General features: G+C 37.3%; 1 protein-coding gene across 1 annotated transcript; it reads left to right on the top strand.

The window, feature by feature from the left end:
- The first annotated feature begins 3,527 nt into the window (after positions 1-3,527).
- Positions 3,528-15,359, top strand: LOC112151598. Its single transcript, XM_036217528.1, has 16 exons — positions 3,528-4,154; positions 4,253-4,282; positions 4,363-4,674; positions 4,763-5,056; positions 5,144-5,434; positions 6,045-6,368; positions 7,469-7,600; positions 7,682-7,949; positions 10,399-10,493; positions 10,956-10,985; positions 11,077-11,388; positions 11,695-11,988; positions 12,084-12,374; positions 13,405-13,728; positions 14,920-15,048; positions 15,128-15,359. The coding sequence occupies exons 1-16, from the start codon at positions 4,112-4,114 to the stop codon at positions 15,196-15,198; spliced, it is 3,240 nt and encodes a 1,079-aa protein (XP_036073421.1). The 5' UTR covers positions 3,528-4,111; the 3' UTR covers positions 15,199-15,359.
- Positions 15,360-18,705: the final 3,346 nt, after the last annotated feature.

The raw sequence follows: 18,705 nt of genomic DNA, 5'->3' as shown, positions 1-18,705 counted from the left end.
TAATAGCAGTCTAATAAGCAGCTTATTAATATCTTTATAAGCATATTCTTACCGGCCCATTAACCTGATAATATATAATACTGTCATGAGTAGCTTACAAATTGCTTATTAAGTATTTATAAGCATATAATTAATTGGATTGACATCATGCCATAATTAAGATAATGGTGTAATAAGCGGCTTATTAATATCTTTATAAGTGCTTATAAGCAAATTATAAGCATCTTACTAATGCTTATTAATATCTTATTAATACTTAACAAGCACACCTTAATATAAAGCGTTACCAAACCATTTATTAAAGATACAGGTCAAATGTTAAACACAAGTAAAAACAGGGGCAGGGAAGCAAATAAATAGAAAAAGGAAGCAACAGGATGAGTCACTATATATAAGAAAGGAAAAGCTGTTGTGTAAAATGAATCCCAGAATTGCACAATGCTCAGAGATGGCTAAAAAAGAATTCATAGAATAATAGTTTATGTGATGAATTCTTCTTTTAATAGGGAGTGCGTTGGGAAGGCAGAACAGTAAGACCTTTCTGAGAATCTGTTGCAACACATGCAACTCATGCTCATTCTCAAGAAGTCATATATTAACGTTTGGTTAAGGACCCCTCCGAGTCCCTTTTTGAGTTTTTGGGTGTACTTACCTCATCCCATTTTGACGTGTTAAAGTATTTTTTATTTAATAATTACAGTGAAAAGCCTCATTTTGAGTTATTTTCATTGACATTTGTGACATTGTGGCATAGTTAAAATATCAAAATACATCTACAAAAGTGGCTTTATGAAGTTTTTTATAATAACAAGACTTTTTAACCTACACTTTTACAATCTAAATCTGGTCCAGGATGATCTAATTTACCCAATTGAAGCACAGCAGGAACAGTTTTCTGAGGAATTAACAATATATTGAACAATAAGTTCTTATTAATGCCATAATCCGTGAATTGACATACGTTATTCCACAGTTCCATACAAAAGCAAGATCATAGAAAAGAGTAGAAACACAGATGATTTTATAGTTTCCTTTTAGCTGGTTGGTGAATTTGATCATTTTAAAGACTGGGGTGCAGCAAAAGAGAAAGAGAAAAGGGAACATTAGAGGGAAGAAGTGAAACACCACAGGAACTGAACAATTTGGACTTTAAAAACAAACTTTTGCTTCATCATCCAAACAAAAACAATGGTTGTGGTTATCAAATGCTTTATTTATCTTCTCATCATGCTCACTTTTAACTCAGGGAGAAAAGAGCATGAGCCAAGCAAGGTCGGTGTGGGAACTTTTACCATGAAAATGCAATGCCGCTGTTTAGGAAAATTGATTTTAACTTAAAAATATAACATGATTAAAGTTCTAATAATGGATTTTATATTTGTATTTTTGCATACAACCATGATATGAGCATGAAAATGCCCTTCCAGGTGTGCACTATCAGACATGAACGGACTTTACCAAAGCAACTGTCCAAGCAACTGAGATTATGCAATAAAAAAATTAATTAAATAACTGGAATAATCTGACAATTTGGCACCCTCAATAGTTGATTAAAAATGTAACTAAATTAAGAAGCCGGTTTAATTCATATTAAAAGTAGCTAGTTTTAAGGAAAGATAATTATTTTCTTCACTGTAAAAAAAGTCAACATTTTGATGCTTCTGATTGGCTTTCTCAAGTATGTTAAATTAGTCAAATATACATGCCAGTATTTAATGCATATCAGCATACAGTAAAAGGTTTATCTTGTACTTCAAATTAGGAACTGAAAGTTGAAACTGTTATCACTCAAAAAGACAGAACATGGCTGTACATATCTAAACTTGCTGAAGACCAACAGCTAAGAATGAAGAACAGCAGCACACGATCCCTCAAAGAAGGTAAAATGCTATAAATATGCAACATTTACACTTCCATTGCTGAATAGGTCCTTGTAATCATTTTCTACATTTTGTAAATAAATGTTGTCAGTCATCCTGGTGACATTGTCTTGAAGCTGAACCATGGCGTCTGTACTTAAATTCTTCCTTCTTGAAATGCGTTACTACCCATCTAAGTTGCTATATTAGTCTTAGTGGGGGAGGGTTTAAACTAAGGCTGGTAACCATGTTCTTGCAACTTGCTGATCGCATTAAGCAGAAAATAGAAGAGAAACCAAAGTAAAAAAACCTCTCTTCTTGTAAGTCCCCCTTTGACTATCACAGAATCATTGGCTGTGGTCATGCTGGAGTTTTGGTGTTCTTTGGAACCAAAAAATGTAAAGCATGGCACCACTCTTCCTCTGTCAAGAATCTGTATGCTGCTGTCTTAAAATGAGTGTCTATGTCTTTAAGGATAAACTGCCAATAGTTGTCCTACGGTGTTTTTCTTCTGTTCTAGTGCTTCATCTTGTCTAATGACTGATTTACTGAGTATCTCTCACTACCCTGGACTATATACACTAACTGGTCACTTCATTAAGTACACCTTGGTAGTACTGGGTTAAACCCCCTTTTGCCATTGAAAATACCTTAATCCTTCATGGCATGAATTAAAAAAAAGTACTGGAACCATTCCTTGGAGAGTTTGGTCCATGTTGACATGATGGCATCACACAGTTGCTGTAGATTTGTCGGCTGCACATCAATAATGCCAATCAACCACATCCCAAAAGTGCTTAGATCTTCTGACTGTGGAGGTCATTTGAGTCCAGAGAACTCATTGTCATGTTCTAGAAACCAGTCGGAGATGATTCAAGGTGTACAGCATGCTGCATAATCCTGTTGCATCACAAGATGGTACACTGTGGTCATAAAGGGATGGAAATGGTCAGCTCAAGACAGAGGTAGGCTGTGGCAACGTTACAATGCTCAATTGGTACTAAAAGGCCTAAAGTGTGCCAAGAAAATATCTTCTACAGCATTTCACCACCAGCAGCCTGAACTGTTGATAGAAGGCAGAACGCTTCTTTGCTTTTACGTTGTTGACGCCAATATCTGAATAGAACTCCCTTTTAATATCTTGCAGGACTTTATCAAGACAGTTTGAGACAACTGTGTTGTGATATTGAATTAAATCAACTATCTATATATTTTTTCAATTCAATGTTCGGACATCACTTCAACATCACTACTGTTATCAGACTCCAACTTCCTTACCCCCCCTTTTTCTCCCCTTTCTTTTGTACCCCTTTTCTCTATCCTTAGCATCCACCTCCCTCCTTTCCACTTCTCTGGACCAACAAGAAATGTATACAAACATATGTGTTATATATAAAAAAAAAACCTCAAATACAAAAGGGGTTTATACTAATATACACCTCATGTGCCACCTCGGAGCTGCTCATCAGTACAAGTAAAACAATGATTAATTTAGTCATTGTATTCCTAATTTTAATGCTAAGTGACCAAGTAAATAGAAATACATACTAGAGCTTAGGCTGAATAAATGTAACAAAAATATCATGAAAAAAATAGTTTATAATATTTTCCTATGTGGTAAAATTATTGTAAGTTGCATTTCATTTGACAGATCACTTTGAATGGAAAGGGCTGCAGAACTGAATAGTGGAGTTCAGGTTGGAGTTTCATCACCTTTGAGTTAGAGGGCAAATGCGTGCATTGAAGAGGTGGACGAAACGATTTCTATAAATAAATGTTGCTCATCAATGATGACTGCTTTACATTAAGATATTGTTTGTTGTGTAATTTTATAGCTAATAAAAATAAAAAAAGATTCCAAGATTGTTGTTTCGTTGTTTACCCTAGTTGTTTAATCATTTTTTTGTTTATTTTTATCTATATTTTATTTACAATGTCTGCCCTCTCCTGTATGTTTACCCTAAATATGTGAAAAAAGAACAAAAAAAAGAAAGTGTCAAAAAAAACCACATTACCTCTAAATCAAAGGAAACAAGAAGTCATGCACTTTCATGACATCAACATGAATTTTTTTTGTTTTGTTTAGCACAATCAGCAGTTTTCCACCCAGCAACATACAGAAAAACTCTGATTTAAAGAGAAACAGATTCTCAAAAGGAGGAAGTGGGAAGTGTTTGCTCTCCTGCATGAAAGTGACTCAGTTTTTCTTTTGTATCTTTGTTGGTAACACATAACACAGGATTTTCTCAGCCATGTTCAGCAAAAAACAAAGTAACTCATACGTTCTGACTTTAGGTAAGACTCGGTTTACAAGTATGGCATTCTGTAATGTCTAAAATTGTTTTTTTTTTTTTTTTATCTAATGAAAAACTTATTTTTTTCCAAAAATTCAGTCTCATGTCTTTTTAGCTCATTTGCTTCAGGTAAGTGTATTCTTATTACACTAATTGTGACTTGTTGTCAAAAATCGACTTTGGAAAAATAGTCTGTGATGTGTTTTAAGGTCAGATCCGGCTGGCTGGGTCTGGATCGACTCGGTGCTCCGGAAGAGTTGAAATCCAACACAATGGAGTCTGGGGAACAGTCTGTCATGACAGCTGGGATCTAAACGATGCCAAAGTGGTCTGCAGACAGTTGTCCTGTGGGACAGCTCTTCATGCTGCAAAATCGGCTCTTTTTGGTCAAGGATCTGGCACAATCTGGCTGGATGATGTAGCATGTTTAGGCATTGAAAGTTCATTAACAGAGTGTGATCACAGAGGTTACGGGACACATAACTGTAATCATGGCGAAGATGCGAGTGTCATCTGTTCAGGTAAGGAGACCTTTAGTCTGCGCTATTTCTTAGAATGTCAACCAGGCTAACGTTTACAGTGATCAACCTTTAACCAAACGTTCCACAGAAAGTCTTGTGAAGCCCAGCATCTCCATGGATCCTACTGGAGAGGTCTCCTGGGGTCGGGAACTCAGAATCACCTGTTCCACTGCAGCTGAACTTTTAGGGGAGACATTTTTGCTCCAGAAAATCTCTGACTCCTTCAGACAGATACAAGTTTCTGCTACCCGCGCTGCAACCTTCACCATCTCTAAAGTCAACTTTGATCATGACGGATCGTATCAGTGTCAGTATGAGAAAACAGCTTCTGGTCAAACGTTCACTTCACCTCTCAGCGACCCTCTGAATATCACTGTTACTGGTAAGAAAATCAGTTAAAGTATTGCAATATACCCAAAAATAAGGTTGATATTATTATTATTTTTTTTAATTTTCTGCCTTTTGTCAGTGAACTTCTTAAAGCCCAGACTCTCTGTGAGTCCTGCTGTTTTTTCCTGGGGGGAAGAAGTTGTGTTTACCTGTTCAATCCAAACTCAAGCTCTTGGTGGAACCTTCATCTTAACAAAGACCGGGAGTTCATTTATGAAGACTCAAAGGTCAAGTCAAAATTCTGCCAACTTCTTAATCTCCAAAGCTGACACTGATCATGACGGGTCGTACCAGTGTCAGTATCAGATGAAAGGAGCACATCAGAACTTCACTTCTCCATTTAGCAACTCTGTCACAGTGTCTGTAAACGGTAAGTGATCCACACGATCAGGAAAAGTCTTGAAAAACTATGATGAAAAATATCTTTGGCTGAAATATAAAAGGTAATTTTTGGTTCATAATCTTTGATTTTTGCAGTTTTTCCCTCAGTATAAACATTTCTTAACCAAAGATTGAAATGCAGTTATGATTTACATTATCTTATGCTGTAGTTAAATAAATTGACTTAAAATCAAGAATTCTTTCATGCTTTTTGTGCTTGTGAAAATAATTCACAGTATTTTTCTTGACATGGGAGTTTTTTTAGTATTCAGGCCTAATTTTAGGAAGAACTTAACTCATTTTTTTCAGTTTTGAGACAGTTTGTTTCACTTTGCAAACCAGCGTTTGCTTATTTTTGATGGAATACACTCCTATATGTCATAATATCCTGGAAAATACCTCCATACATGGTGGCTGTCACATGATTTTCTTGCTGTTTAAAAGTGAAACCCTTCTTCTACTTAGTAGAAACACAGAAGGAAGGGGACGATTGGGAAACATGCCTGAAGCATGAAGACACCTAAAAAAAAAATCTAACACCGTTATTAGTTGGATGATCTGAAACAATCAAATGACATCATTGCTTTGTTTTTTCACAGTGAGCTCACTGGTGCCAAAGATCTCACTTTCATCTCATGGTGCAGAGTTGTTCTGGGGTCCTGGAGAAGTGGAGATCACCAGGGGTCACAGCTTTATCGTCACCTGCTCCATTAACTCTAAATCTCTCCAGGGCCGTTTCTTTCTCAAGTTTTCTTCATATATCATGACTACAAACACCCCAGCTGTCAACAACTCCGCCTCCTTTACCTTTCCCGTGGCAGAGTTTGAACACCAGGGTGACTTAAGCTGTGTGTATGAGGTCACCCTGTCTGGGCGCACCGTCACCTCTGCTGAGTCAGCACCCATCACTGTCGTTGTGAAACGTAAGTAAAGATAAACACACATACTGTATGCATGGATGGGAATGCAGCATCACTTGAGCCGTGTGTTTTGTAGAAGTGTTCAGTACAACCTGTTGCCTGCAGCACACCTGTAGAAAAAAGGGACGTGAACATTAACGGCCTGAAGGGTTACAGAGTGGTCTTCAACTTATTACTGTTGGTGACACAGATTCAATCATATCCACCCTTAAGGGCAGTTCCTTTCAGCAGTTTTCTGAATTTAATTGTATTTGAGTTTTGTTTAAATTTTATATCTTTGGAGTTCCATAATTTAACAGGATAAACTAATATATTTTCTTAATGGCGTATACTTGTACAGTCCGTGAAACCCAAAGTGCTTTACAGTCACACTCCCATTCATACAGTGGTGGCGGCTTCGCTGGCGAACACTGGTGCCAACCTTCCACCAGGGGCAAGTGGGGTTGAAATGATATTTTCCAATATCGTTATCGTATTCTGAAACAGACACAAATGAGGACTGAATAATGTTTGGCAGAACTTCAATGTGGCTTTCAACAAAATTAATGTTTTTTCAGATAAACTAAAACCCGACAACAGATATTGAACATTACTTTCCTCTTTGTAATTGACCATTTTATGCGCAGATAATGCAAACTCCACAAACCTCTTCCTTGATTATTCTATAACTTATCAAATTGAACCAAACACTTTATGGACCATTTTGATTTTTTTCTGTGAACCCTGTTTTTCCATCCAAACTCTTTCCCACTGATTTTGACCTTTAACTTCTGTTTTTTGCATTGGTAAATGGCGTATACTTGCACAGCATTTTCTACCTTCCTTGAAGGCCCAAAACACTTTTCAGTCACAGACGCATTCACCATTCACACTGACGCCAACCTTCCACTAGGGGCAATTTGGGGTTCAGTGTCTTGCCCAATGACACTTTGGGGCATGGGAAGGCAAGGCGGGATCTCAACTCTTCTGATCAGGAGTCGACTGCCCTACTGCGGCACCACAGTTGCCCCAATAAAATGTTAAAAAAATGTGCATGTTTTCCAACAACAACGCATTTATTTCCCCTGGACTCATTACAAACCATAAGATATCGTCTCTTTCAGAGTCTTTGCTGCCGATGATCTCTGCAGCTTTTGGTGGAATCCTCCTCCTGTTGCTCTTCATCGTGTTCCTGGCCTGTCTCGTCCACAGGAGAAGAAAACACAAAGACTCAGTGGTTCTTTTTCAGACTCAAAGTGTGTTTTCATTAGGTTTTTAAATATGTAAGCATAGTGTTTTATTAAAGGGTCACTTACCTGTGCTTTATTGTGTTTCAGGGTTCACCAGAGAGAACTGTGGAAATTGTGACCATCAATATGAAAATCTTCCTGAACAACCATTTCCATCAAAACTTACCAACAAAGCAGATAAAGAGAAAGGAAATGATTATGGAGATGAGGAAAACCTTTATGAAGAATTTAGTCCACCATACGCCATGGAGTGTGTGAGTGCTAAGAGTGAAAGACAAGAAGAGGGAAAAGAGAAGGACAACACAGAAACCAGCGATGACAAAAACTACTGCAACAACGTAACTTTGCGTGTCCAGTAAATGGTTGAGAACTGGTGTGATGTGGCTCTATTTTGGGATTTTCAGCTTTGTTTAGTTCTTTCACTGATCTAGGACACCAGAGCTTTAGTTTTAGTATTGACATTCCTTTAATATTGGACCTTCAAAATGTTTAAGCAATGAACTTGATTTTAATCTACAGAAAAACAGCTTTGGCCAATATATTTATGTGATAATCTGCTTTTTTCTGCCTGCAAATGCTTATGTCATTTTGTAATTAGCTGTTTTATTTTATATCCTATCGCCATTCTATAACTGCATGAAAAGCCCACCTGGGGACAAATACCGAAAATGAGCTCTTGCTACAGGCATCATGATACAGGCATGGGACTGCTGCTTTGCTGTATGTCTATGGTTTCATATCTGTCCCTACTAAATAAATACATTTAAATCTGAATTGCTGAAGAGTTTTGATAGTTTGGAGAGTGTGTTTTTTCCTGTCGTTGGCGACACCTCTGGTGGTGAAGGGTAAGAACAATTACCTTAAAATTGGATGTCTTTCTGTATCAAACTTCAATCATCTAATTTATTAGTGCCAGAAAGTGTCAGAATATGCTTGGTACTGGCAGAAAAGATTTTTTAAAATGTTCAAGGGCACAACATGTATATTCAAATGTGTCACTATTTTAAAATGGAAATTAAAGAGTTAATGCGTTTTGTGTTAAATAAAGTTTTTTGTCTATGCTGACATTCTTCCTTATTTTATTTTTTCTTCTGTTTTTGTTTCATGCTATTCTTTCTAAAACTTTTTCTGGTTTAGAATAATTGAATCACGTTAGGGGTTCATTCTTCCATCTTTATCCTCTAGACTAGATATGTGATGTTTTGGGGCTGTTGCTGGGCAACACGGACCTTCAACTCTCTCCACAGATTCTCTGCTGGTTTGAGGTCTAGAGATTGGCCTTACTACTTGAAATCCCTAAAATATATTTTAAGTGGCCTCTTCTGTGTTTTTCAAACAGTGTCTTTGGAATCATTTGAATGCTGAAAGATCCACTTACAGCCTAGTACCGGGCAGAAAGGCCTGTCTCAAGCCATTCTACACTTAATCCTGAAGCCATAATTTTTGAATCTTTTGATCTTTTGAAATGAATGGCAACTTTGCCACACCCACAACAAAATGGTTTTAAATTCTAATGCACAGCAGATTTGTACTAATTAATGAGCTTAAGATGTATGGATCCTTATTTGCTAAACTAAATACTCTTTTTTTTAGTTTACGATATCTAAAATTGTATAAAAACTATACATTTAAGGAATGGCCAACCCATATCCTCAAGAGCCTTAACCCTGAATGTTTTCAGCTCTTCCTTGACTGCTTGATGCTGAAAACCTAAATAAGGTGTGTTCAGTCAGTCAGGATGTGTTTATATAGCGCATTCTCATCCCCAAGTCATCACATTTTTAAACATGGTTAAGGACCCTCAACGTCAAAAAATTATCATTTGGGGGTCCCCAACTCATTGTTTTTTGATGTCCTGACTGTTCCAATTAAATCAAGGTTCCCCTATCCCCGGGCCGCAATCAGTACCGCAACATGGACCACACCGGTATCCTAAAAATAACCTTACACCGTACAGAACGCGGATCGGTCCCAGATGAGGATTGGTACCGGTTCCGGATGCTGTACTGGTTCTGGATGCGATATTGTCCCGAGGTTTGATTTGTGTCTGGTACCACATCTGACAAAACAACCAGACCCCTGATTTAATTGGAACAGCCAGCAGGTCAATAAAAAGAAGAGTTGGGGACACCCAAAGCGTCAAAAAGTGACTCGGAGGGGCCCTTAAAGGGTAACCAAACAGGGAGGATGCAGGCTGACTCCGCCCACTGCCAAAATTGGAAATTCCAGTCAGAGGGGTGGGGCTGGGGAACAGGACTGTTATTATTACTGGAGCTGCAGATCATGACGTGAGACTTGTTTGACCAATCACGAAATTTAAATGCAATACCTTGATTCAACCTGCAGGGGGCAGCACAGGTACACTTTTGGACTATATGTTCAACAATTAAACAAGTATGTTTTAATTTGTCAAAAATTTGGGAATGACCAACAGACAGCACTTTAAAAGCCCCATTTATAGAAATCAACAACCAAAAAAGTGGATTTAGGGTTTGGTTGCCCTTTAAAAATGCGTATAACAACTTATATATGACAACTTATATATAATTAATATATATATATATACAACTTATATATAATTAATATATATATATATATATTCAAAGGATTTATATTGTAAATAATTAAAATTAAATTAAAATTAATGTATGAAATGTCTATTTTGTGGATGTAATACAGCCTTCAACCCACACTCCAGACCAGGCGGTGGCAGTAATGCACCATTTTGTTGTTGGCTAACCACCAAAAAAATACAACAGAAGAAGATGAAGAACTGGAATCACTTGAGTCAGCTTATTGTATAGCCTGCCGGAAAGGCATCCAAAGAAGAGTCAGCTAACCAGCAGCAAGCTGGGACTTGACCCTATGGGTGTGGCTATAGTCCTCTTGCAGCTCTGCTGTGAGGAGAAAATAAAAAAACACAGGAAGCACAGCCCAACAAGCCAGACAGTTATGCTGGTGCCGTGCAGCCAAGCTTCCAAGAGTAATTTAAACGTTTATGTTCTTTAGCTCTGTTCAGTTGTTATGCATTTGTGTTAATTGAATTTGTGTGACAGTATTTTTCTTTTTATCCACAGGATCACATAAGGACACAAAAGGTTTTAAAGTGAAACCAAAAATGCGTTCTCAAGAAGAGGAAGTGGGAAACACTTGCTCCCCCACTAACAATGTTACTTCGATGTTATTGTACCCAGACTGATGACATAGAGCAGGATTTTCTCAGCAATGTTCAGCAGACGGCAAAGGCATCCTCCGTTTTTGACTTTAGGTAAGAGTCAGTTTCCTAAATCTGCCGTTCTAAAAGATTTAAAACTTTGTTTGTGATCAAATGAAAATATTTACTTTTTTCATATTTTTCCAGTTTTGTGTCTTTTAAGCTCATTTGCCTCAGGTCGGTCATTACTTCTGTCTCACCTTTTTCTTAACTTGCCGTCAAAAATATCTGGAGAAAAAAAAAAACATTTTTTGTGATGTGTTTTAAGGTCAGGTCAGGCTGGCTGGGTCTGGATCGACTCGGTGCTCTGGAAGAGTCGAAGTTCTACACAATGACGTCTGGGGAACAGTGTGTGACTATCATTGGGATCTAAATAATGCCAAAGTGGTCTGTAAAGAGTTGTCCTGTGGGACAGCTCTTCATGCTCCTGGATCAGCTCTTTTTGGTGAAGGATCAGGCAAAATCTGGCTTGATGAGGTGGAGTGTTCAGGCAAGGAAAACTTATTGACGAAGTGTCAACACAGTCATTTTGGGACACCAAGGTGTGGTCACGGTGAAGAGGCTGGTGTCATATGTTCAGGTAAGGACACCTTCTATGAAAATTCTTTCCTGTTCTTGACATACTGGTGTAAAAAAGACTCTGAGATACAGACATCTCATCTTCTGCAGACCTATTTACATTTCTAGTGTAGGATGCCAGTCATCTTGACAAAAAATTACACTGATCCATGACTACAGTTGAACTGAATCTAACTTTTATAAAAGCGAGGATGAGGGCAGACGACTGAAAAAAATATTGTGAAAAAGTGAATACATTGATTCCTTATTTCATGTCAGTAAAAGATGCTGCATTAGCAAACAGTTGCTTTAACCAAACTTTCCACAGAAAGTCTTGTGAAGCCCAACATCTCCATGGATCCTGCTGGAGAGGTTTTATGGGGTCAGGAACTCAGAATCACCTGTTCAACTGCAGCTGAACTTCGAGGAGAAAACTTTCTTCTCCAGAGGAGCTCAGACTCCTTCAGACAGACACACAATTCGTCAAGCCGCACCGCAACCTTCACCATCTCAAAAGTAAACTTTTTTCATGATGGTCCGTACCAGTGTCAGTACGAGAAAATTGTTTCTGGTCAAACATTCACATCACCGCTAAGTGAACCACTTAGCATCAGTGTTACTGGTAAGAAAAACATGTTTTCAGTTTTTGAGAATTAAAGTACTGAAAACCATGAAGAAAGAGTCAGACTTATTTTTTTCATCTTCTGCATTTTTTAGTGAACTTCTCAAAGCCCACACTCTCTGTGAGTTCTGCTGAAGTTTCCTGGGGTCAAGAAGTCTGGTTTACTTGTTCAATCCCAACTCAAGTCTTTGGTGGAACCTTCATCCTGATGAATACCCAGACGTTATTTGTGAAAACTCAAACTTCAAGTACAAACTCTACCAACTTCTTGATCTCCAAAGCTGACATTGATCATGAAGGATTATACCAGTGTCAGTATCAGAAGAGAGGACCACATCGAGATTTCACTTCTTCACCAAGCAACTCTGTTAGACTCTCTGTAAACGGTAAGAATCCACACAATCAGGTGCGATCAGTACAACCAGTCTCTGCTTTAGCTGGTCCCAGACGTGCCCTATGGGGTTCAGGTCAGGGATCATTGCTTGCCAAACCATATGAGGCACTCCCACTTCCTTGAAAGTGGCCCGATGTCGTGGAGCTTTGTCATCCATGACCTTAAAGTTGGTGGAATTAAAGGATGCTGATGGGTTCCATAATGTCTCCACGCAGAGATTGTGCAGTGATTAGACGGTCTACAATCAATCAATTTTGCACTGACTTGTAATGCGGATCATCAACCGATGATCTTTTGAGCAGTCCCGGCCTCTCTCTGAAGAGTCTCCTTGTTCGCCCCCAGTATGTCAGTGATGATAAAAGAAGAGCTGAAATCAACAAACACCATCTTGATAAAGATGTCGTAAAGTTCTAGGTGTTTTGCTGAATTTAGACCTCACCTTCTGAAACAAAGTAAATGATGTAACCTCAACCCAACTCTTACACAAATGGAACCCTCCTAGTCCAGTATGTACAGACACGCAGACAGATGGGAGATATTTTGAAACAGACCTAAATAATTGAGAATGTGAACTGCATTGCATCTTCAAGTGGAATAGATTTATGTGCCAACACATATATAAACTCAGTTCCACCATGAAACCATAAAAAACAGTAATAGAAAAGAAAACATTAAAGTTTTTACTGCAGATACGGAATTCTTTAGATATATTATCTAAAAAAATATGACTGCTTTCCACACCCATATATGTACAGAAGTTTGCTTAATGCAAAGAAAAACTACTTTTGGGCGTGTTAGTTCACAAATGATCTCTTTATTAAATGTAGCCACAAAAAACTCCAGCCAATACAAAATGAAATCTTCAAAGTATTACCTGCAAAGTTAAACAAATTCTAGATTTGAACCTTTGTGACACTAAAACATACACCTTCAAAAGGACTACCACCCTGATGAGTACATTCCATCTCATATTTGATTATCGAAATCACTATATTAACAATTTTTTTGTTTTGTTTTTACAGTGAGCCTACAGGCGCCCAACACATCACTAACTTCTCCTGGGTTAGAAGTGATCCGGGGTCCTGGAAGAGTGGAGATCACTAGAGTTCACAATTTCACCTTCACGTGCTCCATCAACGCTGAATCTCCACAGGGTCGATTCTTTCTCCTGTTTTCTGGCTACGACATGACAAACAGCAGCCTAGCTGTCAACCACTCCGCCTCCTTCACCTTTCCTGTGGCAGACCTTAAACATCAGGGTAGCTACAGCTGTGTGTACCAGGTCACCCTGTCTGCCCGGACGGTCACCTCTGCTAAGTCAGCACCCATCACTGTTGCTGTGAAACGTAAGTGAAGTTAAGTATTGGATGAAACTCACACAAAAAATCCAGTGATGCTGATTTGACCACAGAAATGTGAACGGCGGCTCATTTGACTGCAGTCAATGTGAAGATACCATCTTCTCTTCTCCAGAACCTGAACTAGATACGCTAGGAACAGATGAGGGGGGTTGCACATGTGCAGAAGCTCTCATGACGCATTAACAGTTCATTAATTCAAACAGAGCGTTTCTGTGATAGTTTGATTGACAGGGATTTGAAAGGAGAAATACTAAAAAATGCAAAAACAAAATTTTTTTTTATTACATTTGTTCTTTTTGATAAGAAAAATGCCACAAATACGAGTTAAAAACTCAAAAAACAAGATTTTTCATCGTAGGGGGACTTTAAAGCAGTTGCATTCATAAAATTACCATTTGGTTTTAGATATTAGTGCATTTTTATTTTCAAAATAGGTAAATGACATATACTTAGACTGTATACTTCTTTCTTACCTTGCTAGTCCAATTCACCCGTAGACATTTTTTTTTAATTGGCAGTTATAGTTTTCTTAGCAACCGATAATTCTCTTTGATCAGCACTTGAACCATCAGAAAATTGTTCTTTGATAATTGACCATTTTATGACAAAACTCCAGTAAATATGGACCCAGCACTTCAGATCTCAGCCACGGAACCTCAGAGGAGATTTCAGATCTACATGAAGAGTGACTTTTTAAGATATGCAGGTTGTGAAATTTTTGTTAAAAACTTCATAATAATAAATAAATAAAAATCGTCATCGGGGGATTTTAAGCATCTGCTTGGATTCTTCTGCAGCCTTTATAATATAGGACGAAACACTTTTGTGTCACTAGAGTTTTTTCTCCTTTTTATATTATCATTCAAGCATTGGTGCCCTTGATATCAGAAACCTTAACATTTAATGGAAAAATCTAAACACAGCACACACTAAGTAGTAAAAAAGAAGGAATAAAACAGCTGATCTGACAATGACCAACTAAAAAAACTGAGATATACTGTAAATACACTAAGGGTCATTAACACAAATCAAAACAGTTGTGACTGACACAAGGGAAAAAGACATTAAAACGTGTTTTTTTACCCCTAAAAATGTCAAAATCTTATTCCAGTGTTGCAACAAAAGCATTTATTTCTCCGGGTCTCACAGAAACCTGCATAATACTGTCTCTTCCAGAGTCTTTGCTGCTGCTGATCTCTGCAGTGTTTGGTGGAATCCTGCTCCTCTTGCTGGTCGTCTTGTTCCTGGTCTGTCTTGTCCGGAGAAGAAAACTACCAGCGAACCTTTGCCAGAATCAAACTGCGTGTTAGTCAGATTACATAATTTGTACAGTAGTTGTTTATTAAAAAAGCCACTTAACTGTGCTTTTCTTTGTGTTTTTCAGTGCGCACCAGGGAAAACGGTGGAGATTATGAGGTGGAATATGATCGTCTTCCTGAAGAAGCCTTTTTATAAAAGCTCACCGAGAGAGCGGAAAAAGAAAAGGTCACAAGAAGAAGCAAACAAAGAGGAGAAACAAAAAATAAAACAATAATAAAAATTGCTTTGACAACATAAATTTGCCTATCTAATGAACTATTGAGATCTGGTTGTTAAATAAATACCTTTGAAATGGACCAAATGTCTTTGAACTTGAATTAGTCCACTAAAAGAGAGCTTCATATTGGCAAAAAAAAGTCATACAAAACAATTTATAGAAGCTTTGATTCTCTTTTTTATATCAGATTTGGTTGTTTTTTATTTTGTTTTCAACTAATTCTGGTCTAGATTTTAAAAAAGAAATCAAAATAAGGGTCCTTCATTCCTTATTAGAAATTCTGTTTTCATTGATTTTATAAGTTAGAACACCAATTTATTTAAACATAACTAAATAAAAATTGAAATATTTTAAACAGTGGATCCTAAATCTATATTTTATGGAAGTGTAGTGTTTTGAATTTGATCACCAAAATGAATAGATTTGTCCATAATATTTTAATTTTTTGAAAGAATCACAGACGTGTTCCACAATGACAGTACACAATCCAAAAATTCTATCATTATTTCTAGGTAAGAAAAATTATGAGCTAGCTAAGTTCTCCTTTTCTCATTGTAAACATTTTGTTGACAAAAAATTAAAATGGTATCAACACTTAACTTCAAATTCTACTTTTTGTTTTGAAATCAGAAGTTGATGACAAGGAAAGCTGGTATTTACCATGAAATAATCTTACATTTCCCATATGTTTGATGTAGTTTTCCCTGTTTTCTCAGTGGTCTAAAATATGGCTCATATATTTAGAAATACCAGATTTTTTTTTTTTTTTGTTTCTTCTTGAGCAAATTTTTTTCATATTTTCTTGGTAGTAAACGTGTAAAACTAAACTTTTGGATTGATAATTACATTGTTTTTCCAGACAAACAACAGTTCATTTAGTACACTCTTCTCTCACTCTTCCTTGACTGCAGACACATGTCAGTTTTGAGTCACAGAAATCTCAAAAGTGTTTTTCCTACTAAGTTTTAGACAAAAACTAATACACAAAAACTCAAACAGTTAATGATGACCCTAAAAACGTATGCTTTTGTAAAATATTCCAAAATGATATATCACTGACTTTAGCTCATCTTCTTGATTTTCATTTTACACATATTCCAGCATGATGGCTATAGCACTTTGTTGATTTTTGATCATGTTGTGTGTTTACCCAATACATTCTCATTCTCAAGTCGTCACAGATTGACGTTTGGTTAAGAACCCCTTCGCGTCAAAAATGTATGTTTTGGGTGTCCCGAACTCGTCAATTTTTTTGACATGCTGGCTGTTCCCGCGGATCCCCAACCTCCGGACTGCAACCAGTCCAGTACCGGGAGGCAGAGCACACCACCATAACCCAGTACCAATACCCTATCTGGTAGCTTCGCGTCCAGTACCACGTCCGGGCCAGGTATGCGCCAAAAACATAAATACATAATGTGTGTATGTGGTTTGTATCTCAGAGGACCAAATACCAGACATAGACACCTTGCTCAGCTCTACAATAAATGGAAATCAGTCTCTGCAGTGCGGAGTAATAGTAGAAAAGTCAAATGGTCGCTTATCTTCTTCCCCTTTTAATTTTCTTTTTTAGAACTGAAGTGCTTACAGGACAGTTTTCAACTATGTGACAAGTGCAAAGTCAAGAAACGCGTGAGAGACTGAGCATTAGTCAGCTGTATGAATACATGTGGTTTGTGAATCTATTGTAGACAGCCTGGCCACAAATTCAGAATCTGTGAACTCCAAACTTCCAGTGAAAGGGTACCGTGTTCCTGTAGTTTAATACGGCCCAGTCATGAAGAGAAAAAAATATAAGGATGTTGAAAAAAAAGCAAGTTTGTGGCCCATTCTGGTAGTAAAGTTACGGTTATGTGAAGAAATGACCGCAATGTGCAATTCTGCCACTAGGGGGTGTACAGGAAAAGCAGCCAACGCAGGAAAATATTTTTGGACATTTCTTTGTGCTTTGCACACTGACAATGACAATGGGAACAGAGAGCCATGGAGAAGCATAAGGCAACAATAGGTGCATTTCCATTAACTCTGACATTTTGCAAATTAGAATTTCGAAAATAAATTCTCCCAATGGAAACACCATAAATTTGAAAAAAAACTTGTATTTTTAGAAAAAAAAAAGCTTTTGCGCTTAGAGGAGGTGGTATTTGGGGCGTATTGAAATCGGCATTTTTCGCAAAACTGTAATGGAAACACTTTTTTTAAATAAATGCGCTTCTTGGGATGAAGCGTCTCTCCTGAGCTCTGTACAGCGGGGGCCACAAGAGATCCCACGGAGTTCACAGCTCATTCTAAGTTGCATATCATACGGATTGGTACAGACAAACTCTGAACATTATTTTTACATCTGAGATAGTTTGTGGGATAGTTTGTTCTTGTTCGAAAGAAATGTAATTATACACAGGATGCACATGAGCTTTCACTCGATCCTTCGTCCGTCTGGGTCCTCCTGCTATACCATAACGTCTAGTGCAGAGTTCTGCAACCAGAGGTTCCAGATCCACATGTGGCTCTTTTATCTCTCCATGGTGGCTCTTTGGCCAAACATAAAATAAGTCATTGAGACTGCTGACCCAGACATGTCGACCGTCAGAGTCAGCAGCTCCCTGCCTGATCAAAACTACCTAAAGAAAACAAATAAACAAAGCCTGACAACTAAGACTGCCAAGGTCCAACCCCAAACTAAAATAACAAAACCCAGCAATGTAAGACTGCTGAGGACAATGAGGGGGAAAAGAGCAAACAAAATAAAAAAAATATTAATAAAAAAAATTGCTATCTTTTTAAAGTAAGGACTACTTACTTAGCATTTATTTAATTTATATTACTTAAATTTATAAATTGATGCACATAGATGATAAACTATGACGGTTTTTTACATCAATGTTGACATGGAGAAGTCTTCTTTGCTAAACACTACCTCCAGAATGCACAGATTATATATGGAAAAAGTTTGTATAAAGTTTGATGTTTTATAAGTTAAAAGCAGATTTCATCTAATGCTGCACACGATTGGTTACTAGCTAGCTCAAATAACTTTGAAAAGAAATTATTTGAGCTTCTGTCAAATCACATTTTTAGAGATGCTGGTTTCTTTTTATATGTTTGCTTTTTATTCTTGCCAAAAAAAATAGACATAATTCTTATTTATTATAAAAAAGGTCATTAATGCAAATCCAAATTTCTTAAAGGTTAAAGTAAGACTATGCAGCTCCTTCTAGGTTTTCAGTAGAAAACAAGCTCAAATAGCTCTTTAACTGTTAAAGGTTGCTGACCCCTGGTCTAGTGTGATATAAGAGGTAGTGCAACAGAGCTGTTAAAAAATTGTTAAAAAAATTGCATCTAAGAAAATAATCAATATGCAGGAACCTGTTTTTTTTTTTTTTTTTCAACTGATTGCATTACAAATGAATATGCACAGGATGTAG

Source organism: Oryzias melastigma, linkage group LG20, assembly GCF_002922805.2.
Source record: "Oryzias melastigma strain HK-1 linkage group LG20, ASM292280v2, whole genome shotgun sequence".
Lineage (NCBI taxonomy): Eukaryota > Metazoa > Chordata > Actinopteri > Beloniformes > Adrianichthyidae > Oryzias > Oryzias melastigma.
Note: the sequence above shows the minus strand (reverse complement) of the source record. Positions and strands in the feature narration are given on the sequence as shown.